At 38.5% G+C, this 15,643-nt stretch overlaps 2 protein-coding genes across 2 annotated transcripts; one reads left to right on the forward strand and one right to left on the reverse strand.

Moving 5' to 3' along the window:
* Positions 1 to 6,525: 6,525 nt before the first annotated feature.
* Positions 6,526 to 7,285, reverse strand: LOC132183225 (uncharacterized). Its single transcript, XM_059596625.1, has one exon. The coding sequence runs from the start codon at positions 7,249 to 7,251 to the stop codon at positions 6,583 to 6,585; it is 669 nt and encodes a 222-aa protein (XP_059452608.1). The 5' UTR covers positions 7,252 to 7,285; the 3' UTR covers positions 6,526 to 6,582.
* A 2,142-nt stretch (positions 7,286 to 9,427) lies between these two features.
* Positions 9,428 to 10,539, forward strand: LOC132183044 (RING-H2 finger protein ATL54-like). Its single transcript, XM_059596440.1, has 3 exons — positions 9,428 to 9,531; positions 9,691 to 9,776; positions 9,860 to 10,539. The coding sequence occupies exons 1-3, from the start codon at positions 9,436 to 9,438 to the stop codon at positions 10,416 to 10,418; spliced, it is 741 nt and encodes a 246-aa protein (XP_059452423.1). The 5' UTR covers positions 9,428 to 9,435; the 3' UTR covers positions 10,419 to 10,539.
* The last annotated feature ends 5,104 nt before the right edge of the window (positions 10,540 to 15,643 follow it).

Below are 15,643 nucleotides of genomic sequence, written 5' to 3' on the forward strand. Positions count from 1 at the left end.
CGAGAGAGGAGATGGTTGCTATCCTATCGATCCCTGTCAGCTCTACGGACCAAGAGGATACCCTTATATGGAGGGGCACGACCAAGGGGGTTTTTACGGTGAGGAGCGCCTACCACTTACAAAAGGAGCGGGATATGGCGCTCCAAGCGAAGGGGTCCTCAAATGTCCGGAATAGGCCAATCTGGCGGTCCATTTGGCAGCTCACAATACCAAATGCTGAAAACCATTTTCTTTGGCGTGCATGCCATAATATATTACCCACTAGAGCCAAGCTTTGTGATCAGAAGATTCTTACGGATCCAACATGCCCGATCTGCGAAAGGGAACCTGAAACCATTTTCCACACTTTGTGGTAGTGCCCAGCAGCAGGTGATGTCTGGAGTGCAGGGGGAACTATCTTCCAAAAAAGCTCGTATGAGGGGCCGGAATTTCTACAGGTGGTTGAGGGGCTGTTTCACAAATGTAATCAGTTGGAATTTGCAAAGTTCGTGAACATAGCTAGACGTATTTGGTTCCGGCGTAATGAAGTTATCCATGGTGGCTCTTTTTCCCATCCTAACACTATTATCCAGCAAGCCAATCAGGCAACGAAGGTTTTTGTGTCATTATTGGGGGAGGGGAAGACAGCCCGGGAACTCAACTGTGACTCCCCAGTGCAGAAATGGAAGGCACCCCCGCAGGGTTGGTTAAAAGCTAACTGGGATGCCGGAGTAGATAGAAACAAGGGGTGTGTGGGACTAGGAGTAATTATCCGGGATCACCATGGAGCTATGTGGGCTGCTAGGAGCCAGATACGTGAAGGTTGGTTAGATCCCACAGCAGCGGAAGGCATGGCTGCCTTGATGGCAGTCCAGTTGAGCGTTGAAATGGGCTTTTCACAGGTTCAATTTGAGGGTGATGCAAAAAATATTGTTGAAGCAGTGAATTCCGGAGAACCAGACGACAGTGCAAAGGGACACATTACAGTAGATATTCGCTCTAAGTTACGGGCTATCCCAGCCTGGGAGATGAGTTATACCCAAAGAGAGGCTAACAAGGTGGCTCACCTTTTAGCGAGTTTGGCTATAGTGCATTGTATGGATAAGGTGTGGCTGTATGACCCGCCGGAATGTATAAGTGACTATTTGCAAGCAGATATTTCTGCTCTGCCTTTTTCAACATAAATACAAGACACTAGTTATTATCAAAAAAAAATAATAATAATAAAGACAAATAGAGACAAAAAGACAAAACTTGAGAACCTTTATTTTCTTAATTAAGACAATTAAATCTATTACAAATAAAATTTTTACCTTTTAATTGTCTCACAATATATATATATATATATATATATATATATATATATATATATATATATATATTGAAAAGATGCTGATATTATTGCATTCTCAAAATTGTAATCAACAAGAATTCAGAGCACTCAGCTCTGAAACACAAAGCTCACGCAATAGTTCAGGGAAATCATCACTCCACGTAATATCTAAATGTTGAACTATAGCCATCTTAGCCACCATGTGGGCAGCCTGATTTGCTTCACGTTTCACGTATGCCATCGTCCAACTGGGAAATTGCTTAAGAGTAGAGCGAATATCTTCCACCAGGTGACCTATACGGCTCCAATCTGGTCCAGTAGCCATAACGCCTTCAATTACTACCTTGGCATCCCCTTCAAGATTAATTCGCAAGAAACCCCTGTCCCGAGCTAGCTGAAGAGCCATGCAAGCTGCTACTGCTTCAGCTGCTGTTGGGTCTAAGAGTCCTCGACGCGTAATACTCCTCGCTGCCATCAGCTCACCGTGATGGTTTCAGATAACAGCACCCAATCCTATCCACCCCATTTCCTTCCTCACCGCTGCATCCTAGTTCACTGTGACGTATCCGAGTTGGGGAGGTTTCCATTTAGTCTCACTCAGATGGCCAACCTGCACTCTAGCCTGTGGGGATCCCAACTGAGCTTGGTGAAATTCCTGAATAGCCACCCTTGTGTTAACAAGGATGTCATTTGGAGGGGTGAAGAAGCCCTCATGAATGAATTCATTACGCCTAAGCCACAACCTTCGTACTATGACCACAAAAGTTTGGAATTCCTCCTCAGTGCATTTACCTAACATTCCTTCGGCCACCCTAAAAAAATCAGGGTCATCACATAAGCTTTTTTGAAATTTACGACAACCCCCACTCCAGACATCTTGTGCCGAAGGACAATTCCACAGAATATGGCATATAGTTTCCGCTTCAAGGCCACAAATGGGGCAGCTCTGATCAGCAATCACCTGTCGACTATACAATTTCGCTCGAGTAGGTAACAGGTCGTGGCAAGCCCTCCAAAAACACACCTTCTCTATATGTGGGAGCTGGAGTTTCCATAGTGCTTGCCAAACGGGGCTTCTATGATTCTGGTCTAAACTTTCAGGTCCTTGTGCAAGTTCCCGTTCCTTCTGAATATGGTAGGCGCTTTTGACAGAAAACGTCCCTCTGGCAGTTCCTCTCCATATGAGCCTATCCTCTTGATCTGTAGTGCTAATAGGAATAGATTGTATCAAGGCCTTCTCCTCAGCCGAGAATAGCTGGTCCATTAGATTCGGCTGCCAAGAGCATCCCGTTTCATCAAATAAGAGGCTTACCGTGGCTGATGAGTCAAGCACTGTAGGGGCAGATTGAACTCGAAAGGTTGAGGGAACGGGCAGCCATCTATCCTCCCATATTTTGACCGTCTTTCCGTTCCCAATCCTCCATACCAACCCCTCCTTAATAAGTGCACATGAACTATAAATACTCCTCTAAGCAAATGAAGGTTTTTTGGACGAAGATGCCTCTAGGATGGAGCTGTCCAGAAAATATTTATCTTTCATGATGCTTGCAACTAAACTTTCCAGCATAGTCCACATCCTCCATACTTGTTTAGCAAGAAGGGCTTTGTTGAAGCTAGCAAGATCCCGGAAACCCATCCCTCCACAAGCCTTGGCAATCCCCATTTTACTCCAACTCATCCATGCAATTTTCCTATCGTTCTCCTTATGGCCCCACCAAAACCTTGTCATAAGAGTAGTGAGCTCGGAACACAAGGATTTTGGGAGAAGAAAGATACTCATACAATAGGAAGGGATAGCTTGAATTACCGCTTTCAAAAGTATTTCCTTCCCGGCCTAGGAAAGGAACCGTAACTTCCAATCTTGAAGCCGTTTCCGCACCCTCTCCGTGATACTCTTGAAAGCCTTCATTCTAGATCGACCCACCAGGGCTGGCAATCCCAGATACTTTTCATATCTAGAAGTAGCTGGAATCCTTGCAAACTCAAGAATAGTCTCCTTCTCACTCATAGGAGTATTTCTGCTAAAAAATATTGAGGTCTTGTTGGTGTTCACTTTTTGCCCCGATGCCTCATAAATCTGCAGAATGGCCGACAGATTACTCCCTTGGGCTATCCCTTTCTCGAAGTAGGTACCCCAGATAGAAGCCCATCCCTATTCGCCTTAGTTACAATATTGATATATAAAGAGAGAGAGAGAATTTCGGAACCTTTTGTTTTCTTCATTAAAATAATTAAATGCATTACAAATAAAACTCCTAGGTTTTAAATGTCCAAAACTTGTTCATTCCTTAAAACGCCATGTGTCGCAATTATAGGCACTCTCTACGTCAAAACTCGGCTTATTATATATATATATACACACAAATAAAATCCCAACGTTTTAATATAAAATTTACAAAAGAGAAATAATCAATTTGAATAAAAATAATATATAAATTTGAAAAAATATAAGGGACACAAACGAAAACAGAAAGTAAGAGAAGATAAAAAGAAAAATAGAGGGAGAAAGAAAAAAAATTGGGAACCTTTTGTTTTCTTCATTAAAACAATTAAATATATTACAAATAAAATTCATACATTTTAATTGTCTCACAATATTGATATATAAAGAGAGAGAGAGAATTTCGGAGTATTTTGTTTTCTTCATTAAAATAATTAAATGCATTACAAATAAAACCCCTAGATTTTAAATGCCTAAAACTTGTTCATTCTTTAAAATGCCACGTGTCGCAATTATGGGCATTCTCTAAAGCATGGGTTCACGACACGTGTCGTAATTCTAAGCACTTTCTACGTCAAAACTCGGCTTATATATATATATATATATACACAAATAAAACCCCTACATTTTAATATAAAATTTATAAAAGAGAAATAATCAATTTGAATAAAAATAATATATAAATTTGAAGAAAAAATAAGGGACACAAACGAAAACAGAAAGTAAGAGAAGATAAAAAGAAAAATAGAGAGAGAAAGAGAAAATTTGGGAACCTTTTATTTTCTTCATTAAGACAATTAAATATATTACAAATAAAATTCCTACGTTTTAATTGTCTCACAATATTGATATATAAAGAGAGAGAATATATTTTTTTCATTCAGAAACAATAATTAGAAACTCTCTCTCTCTCTCTCTCTCTCTTTTTCCTAAATTGAGTGTAAAATTGACAAAATAACATTGAGATATAAATAAAAAGCAAGAGAAGAAAAAAGAAAAATAGAGAGAGAGAGAGAGAGAGAGAATTTTGGAACCTTTTATTTTCTTCACTAAGACATCAATTAAATGCATCATAAATAAAACCCCTAGGTTTTAATTGTAGGATATAAATAGAAAGCAAGAGAATACGTAAAGACAAATAGAGACAAAAAGACAAAACTTGAGAACCTTTATTTTCTTAATTAAGACAATTAAATATATTACAAATAAATTTTTACCTTTTAATTGTCTCACAATATTGATATATAAAGAGAGAGAATTTCAGAACCTTTTGTTTTCTTAATTAAAATAATTAAATGCATTACAAATAAAACTCCTAGGTTTTAAATGCCCAAAACTTGTTCATTCCTTAAAACGCCACGTGTCGCAATTATAGGCACTCTCTAAAACATGAGTTCAGGACACATGTCGTAATTCTAAGCACTCTTTACGTCAAAACTCGGCTTATTATAGATATATATATACACACAAATAAAACCCCTACGTTTAAATATAAAATTTACAAAAGAGAAATAATCAATTTGAATAAAAATAATATATAAATTAAAAAAAATATAAGGGACACAAACGAAAACAGAAAGTAAGAGAAGATAAAAAGAAAAATAGAGAGAGAGAGAAAAAGAAAAATTGGGAACCTTTTGTTTTCTTCATTAAAACAATTAAATATATTACAAATAAAATTCATACGTTTTAATTGTCTCACAATATTGATATATAAAGAGAGAGAGAGAATTTCGGAGTATTTTGTTTTCTTCATTAAAATAATTAAATGCATTACAAATAAAACCCCTAAATTTTAAATGCCCAAAACTTGTTCATTCTTTAAAATGTCACGTGTCGCAATTATGGGCACTCTCTAAAACATGGGTTCAGGACATGTGTCGTAATTTTAAGCACTCTCTACGTCAAAAATCGGCTTATTATATATATATATATATATATATATATATATATACAAAACTCTAATGCTTTTAATATAAAATTCTACAAAGAGAAATAATCAATTTGAATAAAATAATATATAAATTTGAAAAATATAAGGGACACAAACGAAAACAGAAAGTAAGAGAAGATAAAATGAAAAATAGAGAGAGAAAGAGAAAATTTGGGAACCTTTTGTTTTTTTTCATTAAGACAATTAAATATATTACAAATAAAATTCATACGTTTTAATTGTCTTACAATATTGATATATAAAGAGAGAGAATTTCAGAACCTTTTGTTTTCTTTATTAAAATAATTAAATGCATTACAAATAAAACCCCTAGGTTTTAAATGCCTAAAACTTGTTCATTTTTTAAAACGTCATGTGTCACAATTATAGGCACTCTTTAAAACATGGGTTCAGGACACGTATCGTAATTCTAAGAACTCTCTACGTTAAAACTCGACTTATATATATATATATATATATATATATATATGAAGAGGGACACATGTCACTTTTATAGATTAGGTTGAAGAAAATTTCTCTAATCCAGTTTAGAGGAAAACTTTATTCCTGATTTATTTAATGAGTTATTGAGAAATGACTTTCTTTCTTTCTTCCTTTCTTTCTTTCACCTAACGGCTCTAGAAATTCAAATATAAAAAGCGCAAGCGTGGTTGTAAAGTAGAAGGCTTTTTTTTGGTCGTCTTCTCTTTAGCCTCATGATGAAGCTAACATTCTCCAACCGTGGGTCCATTTTCCTTTTTCCTTTTAGATTCATTCTTGTCGATAACTTAAGTTGTTCAACATAAAAGTTAAAAATCAATACAGAAAATTAGGCGAAAACTAGATCAAATTATTAATCAAACCCCAAATGAATACTACAAAATTTCCAAGGAGGAGAATAATAACCAACCTGCACCAGCAATTCTAACAACATTCACACTCTATAAGAACAAATTAAAAATATATATTAGCGAACAAAAAACAAGCAATGAAAAAGAGCATCTTCAACACTTTATTTACACTTACAGAGTTTCAACAGAAAGGCATCCTTAAAAAAAAAAAAAACCCAAGAACAAATTAAGGGGTGAGAGGAATGAAAGAGTTAGTGTTGGTTAATTATCTCACAGTTGAAGCAACTGTATGAGCCCAGAACCTGAGTTGATCTTTCATATCCATTTCATTACCTGGAGCTGGAATTTTCCAGTTTTTTAGACGACCCAAAACATCCCAAGCCTCAGACAAATAAGGCCTTGAAACCAAAGTCTCATTAATTTCTCCCTCTTCCTCGCCATCTCCACTGCCTTTCCTTCCCAGTCTTTGCAGGCCGGGGATGATTGAAACCAATCTGGAATCCTTCTCTTCCTCGGAAAACACAAAACCCAGATCCATAAACCCCTTAAGCTCCTCAAACTCGAGGTCTGACAAGCTCTTAGCGCTTGCAAGTTTTCTCCTTTTTCTTTCACTCTCTCTCTTCTTAACCCTCTCTTCCTCTTTAGAGAATTCTAAGACTTGTTTGTCAGAAAGAATTGTTTGCAACTTTGGAGGTGTGGACATAAGTGAGACGGAAGAGATAGAGAGGGAACCATAGGAAAAGCTTCTTCTTGAGCTCGACAATTGATCACTTAGTGACCTCACATGGAGGGTTCGCGGCAACCCTGAATATTTTACTTCTTCTTCCACTTCCTGATCAGCTGCCTTTGTTGGTGCATCCATCGGGTTGTGAGACAAAAATCTTCTCTCAAACCAATACGAATCCAAGAGCTTTACAACTTCTTCCGCACTCATTTTCTATGGCAACAATATTTTTTGGTAATGTGTAGATAAGAGGACCCCTTCTAACTTATAATTCATTGTATTACCACTATAAAGGATAAAGGGAGTGGTTCAATGGTCCAAGAAAATTTTTAAAGTGATTAGGCATGTATTTAAGTGTGTCTTCAAATTATAAGAAATCCACCTTCGTTCTCATTGACACTCTGATAGGGCTGAGTCAGGCTATGGCTCAGTCGGACTTGAGAGAGCACATGCGATTTTCACTGTCTAAGTACCTCCTATGCAGCTCTCAGTGAGTATGTACTATTATGGTCATGTCCAATTAATCGGTAACTGGTAAGGAAAGTCAATTTTTTATTTATTTATTTATTTTTATGGCATATATTTAAAATTGCACCCCACAAAATATATTCTAAAAACTTTCTAAGTAAAACGGCATTATTGCGCGTCAACATCATTCCTATATTTCTTGAATAAATTCGTTGTCTTTAAATATTCTAATGGCACTTTCTTTAATTTAATAAAAATACTGATGGCTAATGCTAATATTTGGGGTCTTATCATCGTTGCTTTCTTGTGCCGTGACCCCCATTCCACACCATGGGTTGGTTGGTGGTGATATGTCTTGTCCCACAAAAATAAAATAAAATAGATAAAGGTTGATATTTCAAATAAGAATAAGAGATAAGAAGGACTTAAGACTTGCTGATGCTTTAGATTAACCTGTTTTGATGAGAAGAATTTAAAACAAAGTGATGTGTTTGTGTTGGTCATGTGGCTACTGGATATCATGTAAACTTACATTATTTCTTTCTTAGATAGTTTGAAATGTTTGGAGGTTTATTAGTTCGTTTGACTACATCTATTACAAATTAATGAATGATTTGTTAAAATGATGGATCGAGATGTACAGTAAAATATGAAATTACCTTTCACTTTCTTAAAACTATTATGATATAACATAAAATGAATAAAATAAAGGTAAAACTTTAGAAAATTTCTATCAATCGAGGGTATCAAACTTTCAATTATTTTCAATTATCTCATTCTATTAGGATTTTTCGTTAAATATTAATGTCAAAATTTTCAAAATAGTGTTGTTTTTTTAGGGAAAACTTCAGAAAACCTTTCTAAACTTCAAAATTCCCAAAATATTGCAAATATGTTTTTTTATATATAAAATAAATAAATAAATAAACTTCTGGATCTTTATAATTTTGGTTGTATTTTTTTTTTTATATTAAAAAATGAGTATTTTGGAAAATTTGACAAAATTTAACAGAAAATTCTAGCGAAATTGAATAATTAAAAAAAATAAATAAAAATTAGATACCCTTAATTGAGAGTTTTTTTTTTTTTTTTTTGACATGTCTGTACAGGAGGGGAGAGGGAGATTTGGACTAACAACCTCCGCTTCATAATGCGTGATCTTCAGCCCATTGAACTAGTCCTTGGGGATTTAATTGAGAGTTTTTGAATTTCAAATTAAACAAGGGCGGGTCTACTTTTAGGAGTGGGGGATGAATGTCCCCCCAAAAGTTTTAAAATTATTCTCCTTAGAATATATGCGTTTTATAAACTGAAACTGAAACATGGGGTATTTTGCAAGATAAAGGTTACGTATTAATTGCAAAATGCCATATATATATATATTCTCGATCATTTGTCAATTGCTGGTTTTCAAATTCAAAAGGCAATTGATTCTTATTCATGAGATACAAGACAAGTCACTACTGGGAATCCCTCCACAGGGAAGAAGTAAGAGGAAGTGGAAGACAAAGTTGTTCCGGCGCCGTCAAGTTGAGGAATTATATTTATCTTTTTGTAAGCTCCACTGGTGAGGTATAACTTTTTATTATTCCATACCTAAACTACCGACCACTTGTGTAGGAAATTGTAGTATTTAAAAAGGGCATTGTAGTAATTAAGGAAAATAAAATGAAAACCAGGAACCCTATTCTTTTCTTTTCTTTTCTTTGTTGATATATATAGAATTGATTCCTTGGCACGAGGCAGGAGGCAATTGATGAGCATCTTGATCGAAAGGGGGCAAAGTATCCTGCATGCTTTACATAAGAATATATAAGACAGAAGAGCAAAAGCAAGAATGAAAGTATTTATTCACTCCACCTCCCCACGTACACAAAAATGGAATAAAATGAATATAAAATGGTAATAAACATGATCAGGTGATCGATGATCTCGAGGGAGGAAAGCATGAACAATTCCACCAGGCGAGGTCTTGTGAATTGGTATTCTACAAGTCCAAGGGGAGCTCCTGCTACAAATTATGTCAATCTCTATCTCTATCTCTATCTCCATCTCTATCTCTATTATTATGTGAATATATATGTGATTCTGGATTGCTACGTACTACTTCGATCTCCTTAATTCTCTATCTCTCTCTATATATATAATCTGTTTCTTTTTGTGTACGTACGTGATGAGCAGGATGTCTGGGCAGGCCCGCTTAATTCATGGGGACAATCTCAGGACAGAATCACAACTACTGGGTCCTCTGCCTTAGTACCCGCCCGGTAATCTATTTATTTTTTCAGGAATATTTTCACCAATCCATCAATAACCCAATTTATTTATTATTTTTGTTGTACGTACGTAGCCTTTCAGGACAAGCTCTCTCGGCGGGGCCCAGACAAATGAGCCAGCTGGTTTCCCCTCCAACTCCAGGATTCACAGGGCAACGGAATTCGCAGGAGAACTCCAGATTAATGAAGCGTGATGATCGTCAGAAAAAGTTCAGGAAAGAAATATACAATCCTACCCCGAAGAGGATAACAAGGAGGCTTAGCTTGTATTACAGAGACAATAATGCGAAGAAGAACAACTTGAATCATGAAGCGGCGAAAGGGAAAGAGAATGCAGAGGATGAGGAAGATAATAAGAGGTGTCCCATTTGCTGGGATGATTTTGAGGAAAGAGAGGAGGTGACGCTAACCCCATGCAATCACATGTTCCATGAGGGCTGCATCATGGCTTGGGTCAACACCAATAGTCACTGCCCACTGTGTCGCTATGCTTTTAGCGACCAAATGAAAGAAACTACCCCAAACCTAAACAACAACAACAACAACATATCATATGCGGCAACCACTGGAATTACTGCAGAAGACATAATTTATATAATAACTGCAATGGACGAAGCTCTTCAATGGGGCTAATTAACATGTGTACGTTTGATCTCAAATACTATCTATGGCCGGTATGGAATGGAATAATATTCCAATGAATATGATCGATGAATTATACAATGGAATGGAAACACACGATTACAAGGATCAATTTAAGTGCTTCATTTTATCTGACTAATTCCAGGTACCCATGCCTCCCAAATTAAATTATGGTTGGAATTTGCATAAAAATAAAGGATCGATCATCCAAGTTGTCAAGCCCCACACACCCTTTCGCTTCCCAAAGTGACTTTTCTTCTCCCAAAATCTCCACCGTTTGTCTTGATCTAATCATACTCGTCCCTTCCACCTTATTGCATTAGAGCATTCATAATGGAAGAGCAAAATGTTGCTTTTATCTAAAATAGTTCTTCAAATTTGTAAAAAACTCCCTACATTGGATTAGCACACAAAAAAAGAAAAGCTAAATGTAGTAGCACTTTTCAAGTAAGCTGTTAATAATATTATATTATTGTTATTTACTTTCTTTGATATTCTAAGTCTACTAGGTTTATATTTCCTTATTCTACTAAGTCTGTATTATTAGCTTATGTATAGGCCCCTTCTGTACATTATACAGTGTGATTCAATATACAAACTTATTCTCAACATGGTATCAGAGCACAGGTTTTAAATCACTTCAAATTTTTTCCGCATCTAAATTTTTTTTTTTTTGGCACCGCCAATGTTATCCCGCGAATCCTTCCCTCTGTCCCTCACGATTCTCTATCTTCTCCTCGAAATTTTCAGTGGATTACTATACCGCTTGAAAGCCCGGAAAACAACCGTCACAAAGCCGCCGCACACAGTCCCATCAGAGTTCTCACGCAACACCCAAAGTTTCAGCAATTCCGCCACTGCCATTTCGCCACCGGCCGCCACGATGGTCCGATTGCTTTTCTCAGCCCACCGATCGATAGATCTACTCCTGGTGACTCCAGAACTGCAACCAAAATCCAATTCTAGCCAGCCACGCGCCATTCATAGTTCTGCGCGTGAGATTCACGTGCCAGTCGCTCCAACCTGCCACATCAGCTCTAAGTGCCACGTCAGCAGTGCCACGCCAACTATGCCACGTCAATGTTGACTTTGACTGTTGACTTTTGTCAAGGTTGACTGTTGACTTTGAGAGTTGACCAAGTGCATTCTTACCTATTTTTTCGTCCTGATTTCATATTTGTGGTCTGTTTTTGCTTTTGAGCCTTCTAGATGGCACAAAACGAGATTCTTAATCATGTTCAGACTATATTGGATGGCACAAACTATATGATGTGGTCTCAATCTATGCGTATCTTTCTTAAAGGCCGCAAGCTTTGGCTTTATGTGACTTGAGAGGTCAAAAAGCCAATTAAAGGGGCTTCTAAGTCAGATGAGCCTTTCATCACTCGTCTTATTGATCGGGATAGCAAGCATCATCAGATTCTTACATGATTTCATAATACCATTATTCCATCTATTTCTGTGCTCTTTGGCAGCTTTGATGAAGCAAAGGGTGCTTGGGATATGCTTGTTTCTCGTTATTCTTCTGTAGATGGTGCTCAAGAGTATTAGCTTCTGTTTGAGCTTTTCCATCTGAGGCACGAATCTAATCAAAGTATAAATGATTTTCTTGCTCGCATGCAATTCTTGTGGAACCAAATTGATGTTTCTGATCCTATTTGGAAGGATCCCACTGATGTTGAGATGTATGTTACCCGTAGAGATCAACATCACCTTCACCAATTTTTGATGGCCTTGCGTGATGATTTTGAGCCTGTTCGTGTGCAACTATTACATCGTTCTCCTCTTCCCACTTTAGACACTGCCATATTCGAACTTGTCCGTGTAGAGACTAGATCACAAACTATGCACTCTCAGCCTAGTCACACAGTGTTGGCTGCACCATCCTCTGGCTCCTCGTCATTCCAATGAGAGTATTATGACAGATCAAGTACTCCTCGATTCCCTGCTAAATCTCGCGATAACAATTACTGTTGCTATTGTCGACGTCGAGGGCACACGATTGACAAGTGTTGGCATAAGGGAAGATCTAATGCACCCACAGCAGCAGTTGCTTATACTGAGAGTGGTTCATCTCTAACTGCTTCATCTCCAGCTGCTCCCTCTTCAGTTGCTCCCTCTGGCCATGCATCAGGATTCAGTGTCACCCTATCTGCAACTGACGTCGAGACAGTAGTCAACCAGGTCGTTCTATCTTGTTATGGCAATGAATCTTACTCTATCCTCTCAGTTTTGCCAGGTACCTCTTCCCCTTGGCTCTTTGACTCTGCTTGTTGCAATCACATGATACCTCACCCAACTTCCTCTACCACATTTGTACCTTCACCTCATTCCTCATTGATTTGCACAGCTGATGGCTCCATTATGACTGTTAAAAATATAGGCACTATCAATACACCTTCCCTTTCTATTCCTGAAGTTTTTCATGTGCCTGAATTGTCCTTTAATCTTCTTTCTGTTGGCCAACTGTGTGAACTTGGATATAAACTTGTTTTTTACTTTTCTTGTGTGCATGTATAGGATCCTCGTACGAGTCAAACCATTGGGACCAGGCGTAGAATCTGGCATATATTCGAACTCTCATCCTTACATCTCCCCGCCACAGGCGTCTCTGCTGCTGCCTCTTCATCATCACCATCTCTTGCACTTTGGCATTCGCGTCTTGGTCATGCATTTGCCTCTTGCGTTCAACTTTTAGCTTCAAAGGGTTTCTTAGGTTCAGTTTCCAATAATTCTTTTGATTGTAGTTCATGTCAACTTGGTAAACAACCAACTTTGTCATTTAATAATAGTGAGTCTCATGCTACTGCTTCTTTTGATTTAATTCATTATGATATTTGGGGACCTTCTTCTCCTGTTGCTAGTATGAGTGGTTCTCGTTATTTTGTTATTTTTGTTGATGATTTCTCTCGTTACACTTGGGTGCTTTTAATGAAATCTCGTTCTGAATTATTGGACATTTATCGTACTTTTGCCAAAATGGTTGAAACCCAATTTTCAAAACCTATCAAAGCTTTTCGTACTAATAATGCTTTAGAATATACTCAACATGATTTTCAAGCTATTCTCAAACATTATGGCACTGTTCCTCACTTGTCGTGTCCAAACACCTCACAACAAAATGGTCGAGCTGAACGTAAACTTAGGCACATTTTAGACATTGTCCATGCTCTTCTCATTTCCACATATGTTCCTACCCCATTTTGGGGTGAAGCCACTCTCACTGCTGTCTACACGATCAATAGGTTGCCTACCCCTATCCTTGATAATTGCACTCCTCACGAGCGATTGTTTGGCTCTATCCTTCATATCACCATCTCCGTGTCTTTGGTTTTGCCTGTTTTGTTTTACTCTAGCCTCATGAGTGCACCAAACTCGAGCCTCATTCTCGGTTGTGTTGTTTTCTTGGATATGGAGTGGAACAAAAGGGCTACCGGTGTTATGATCCTGTGTCTCGTCGTCTTTGCATCTCCCGTTATGTAGTTTTTTGGGAGCATCGACTATTCCACGAAGTCGAAAAATTCAGTATGCCATCCTTCCCTCCCTTTACTACCCTTCTTGAGTTTCTTTTTTCTCCTACTCCCACCACCAATGTCTTGCCAGAGTCTCTCTCGCTCGAACTGCAGTCATCTGATGCCCTCGACGCTGCTTCACCTGCGTCACCAGGTTTTGATGCCCTCGACGCCTCTTCGCCTGCGTTCTTAAGTTCTTCGCCTACCTCTCCAGGTTTTGTTCCATCCGAGGATCCAGTCTGCACTCCACCACTTGACCTTCGTCGATCCACCCGAGTAAGATCTCTCTCATACCATTTACAGGATTTTCATTACTTTCATGCCTTAGCTACCTTGCATGAGCCTCACTCCTTTCGTGAGGCCTCCACTAACCCTCTTTGGCAAGCTGCGATGAAAGAGGAACTTGATGCTTTATACAAGAACAATACATAGGATCTGGTTGATTTACCTCTTGGAAAATCTGTGGTTGGGTGTAAGTGGGTTTACAAAATCAAGACTTGTTCCGATGGTATTGTTGACAGGTATAAGGCTCGACTTGTGGCCAGAGGTTTTACTCAGGAATATGGTGTGGATTATGATGAGACTTTTGCTCCAATTGCTCACCTCTCCTTTGTGCGTGCTTTATTGGCTGTTGCAGCCTTTCGACATTTGTCACTTTGTCAAATGGATGTCAAAAATGTCTTCCTTAATGGTTATTTAAGTGAAAAAGTCTATATGCAGCCACCTTCTAGATTATCTCATCCTACAAACAAGGTTTGTCGTCTTCATCGAGATTCATATGGACTTAAGCACCTCAAGCATAGTTTGCTAAGTTTAGCGCCACTATCTCTCGCCTTGGCTACTGTAACATCCCACCCTAATGACACACAATATTGCCCGCTTTTGGCTCCCCTCGAACCAGACTTCCCAGGAGGTCACCCATCCTGGTACTACTCCAGCAGAAGCACGCTTAACTCCGAAGTTCTGATGGGATCATAACCATCACGGCTTTAAAACGCGTTGTTGTTATTAGGGGTGTAGTATACATTTATGTACATCCTCATCTCCATACCCAGGCGATGTGGGACGTCACAATCACCCCCTCTTAGGACCCAGCGTCCTCGCTGGCGACCCTCATGGGATTAGCCCATTCTTGGCATCCGCCCCAGCGAGCGCCCGTTAGCAACCTTCATGGGCTTGTGCACGCTCCCCCCATCTCAGGCTGGGCAATGGCTCTGATACCAATTGTAACATCCCACCCTAATGATACACAATATTGTCCGCTTTTGGCTTCCCTCGAACCAGACTTCCCAGGAGGTCACCCATCCTGGTACTACTCCAGCAGAAGCACGCTTAACTTCGAAGTTCTGATGGGATCATAACCATCACGGTTTTAAAGCGCGTTGTTGTCATTAGGGGTGTAGTATACATTTATGTACATCCTCATCTCCATACCCAGGCGATGTGGGACGTCACAGCTACTCCATCAGTTCTTATGATTCAGCCTTGTTTATTTGCCGCACAGACCGGGGTACCATACTTCTTCTACTATATGTTGATGACATAATTATCATTGGAGATGATATCACTAGTATTCAGGAACTTAAATAGTTTCTCAATCAGCACTTTGAGATGAATGATCTTGGCCGTCTCAGCTATTTTCTTGGTCTTGAGATCTCATCTTCTTCTGATGGTTATTATTTAACACAGGACAAGTATATATCT

Source organism: Corylus avellana, chromosome ca5 (genome assembly GCF_901000735.1).
Source record: "Corylus avellana chromosome ca5, CavTom2PMs-1.0".
Taxonomy (NCBI): domain Eukaryota; kingdom Viridiplantae; phylum Streptophyta; class Magnoliopsida; order Fagales; family Betulaceae; genus Corylus; species Corylus avellana.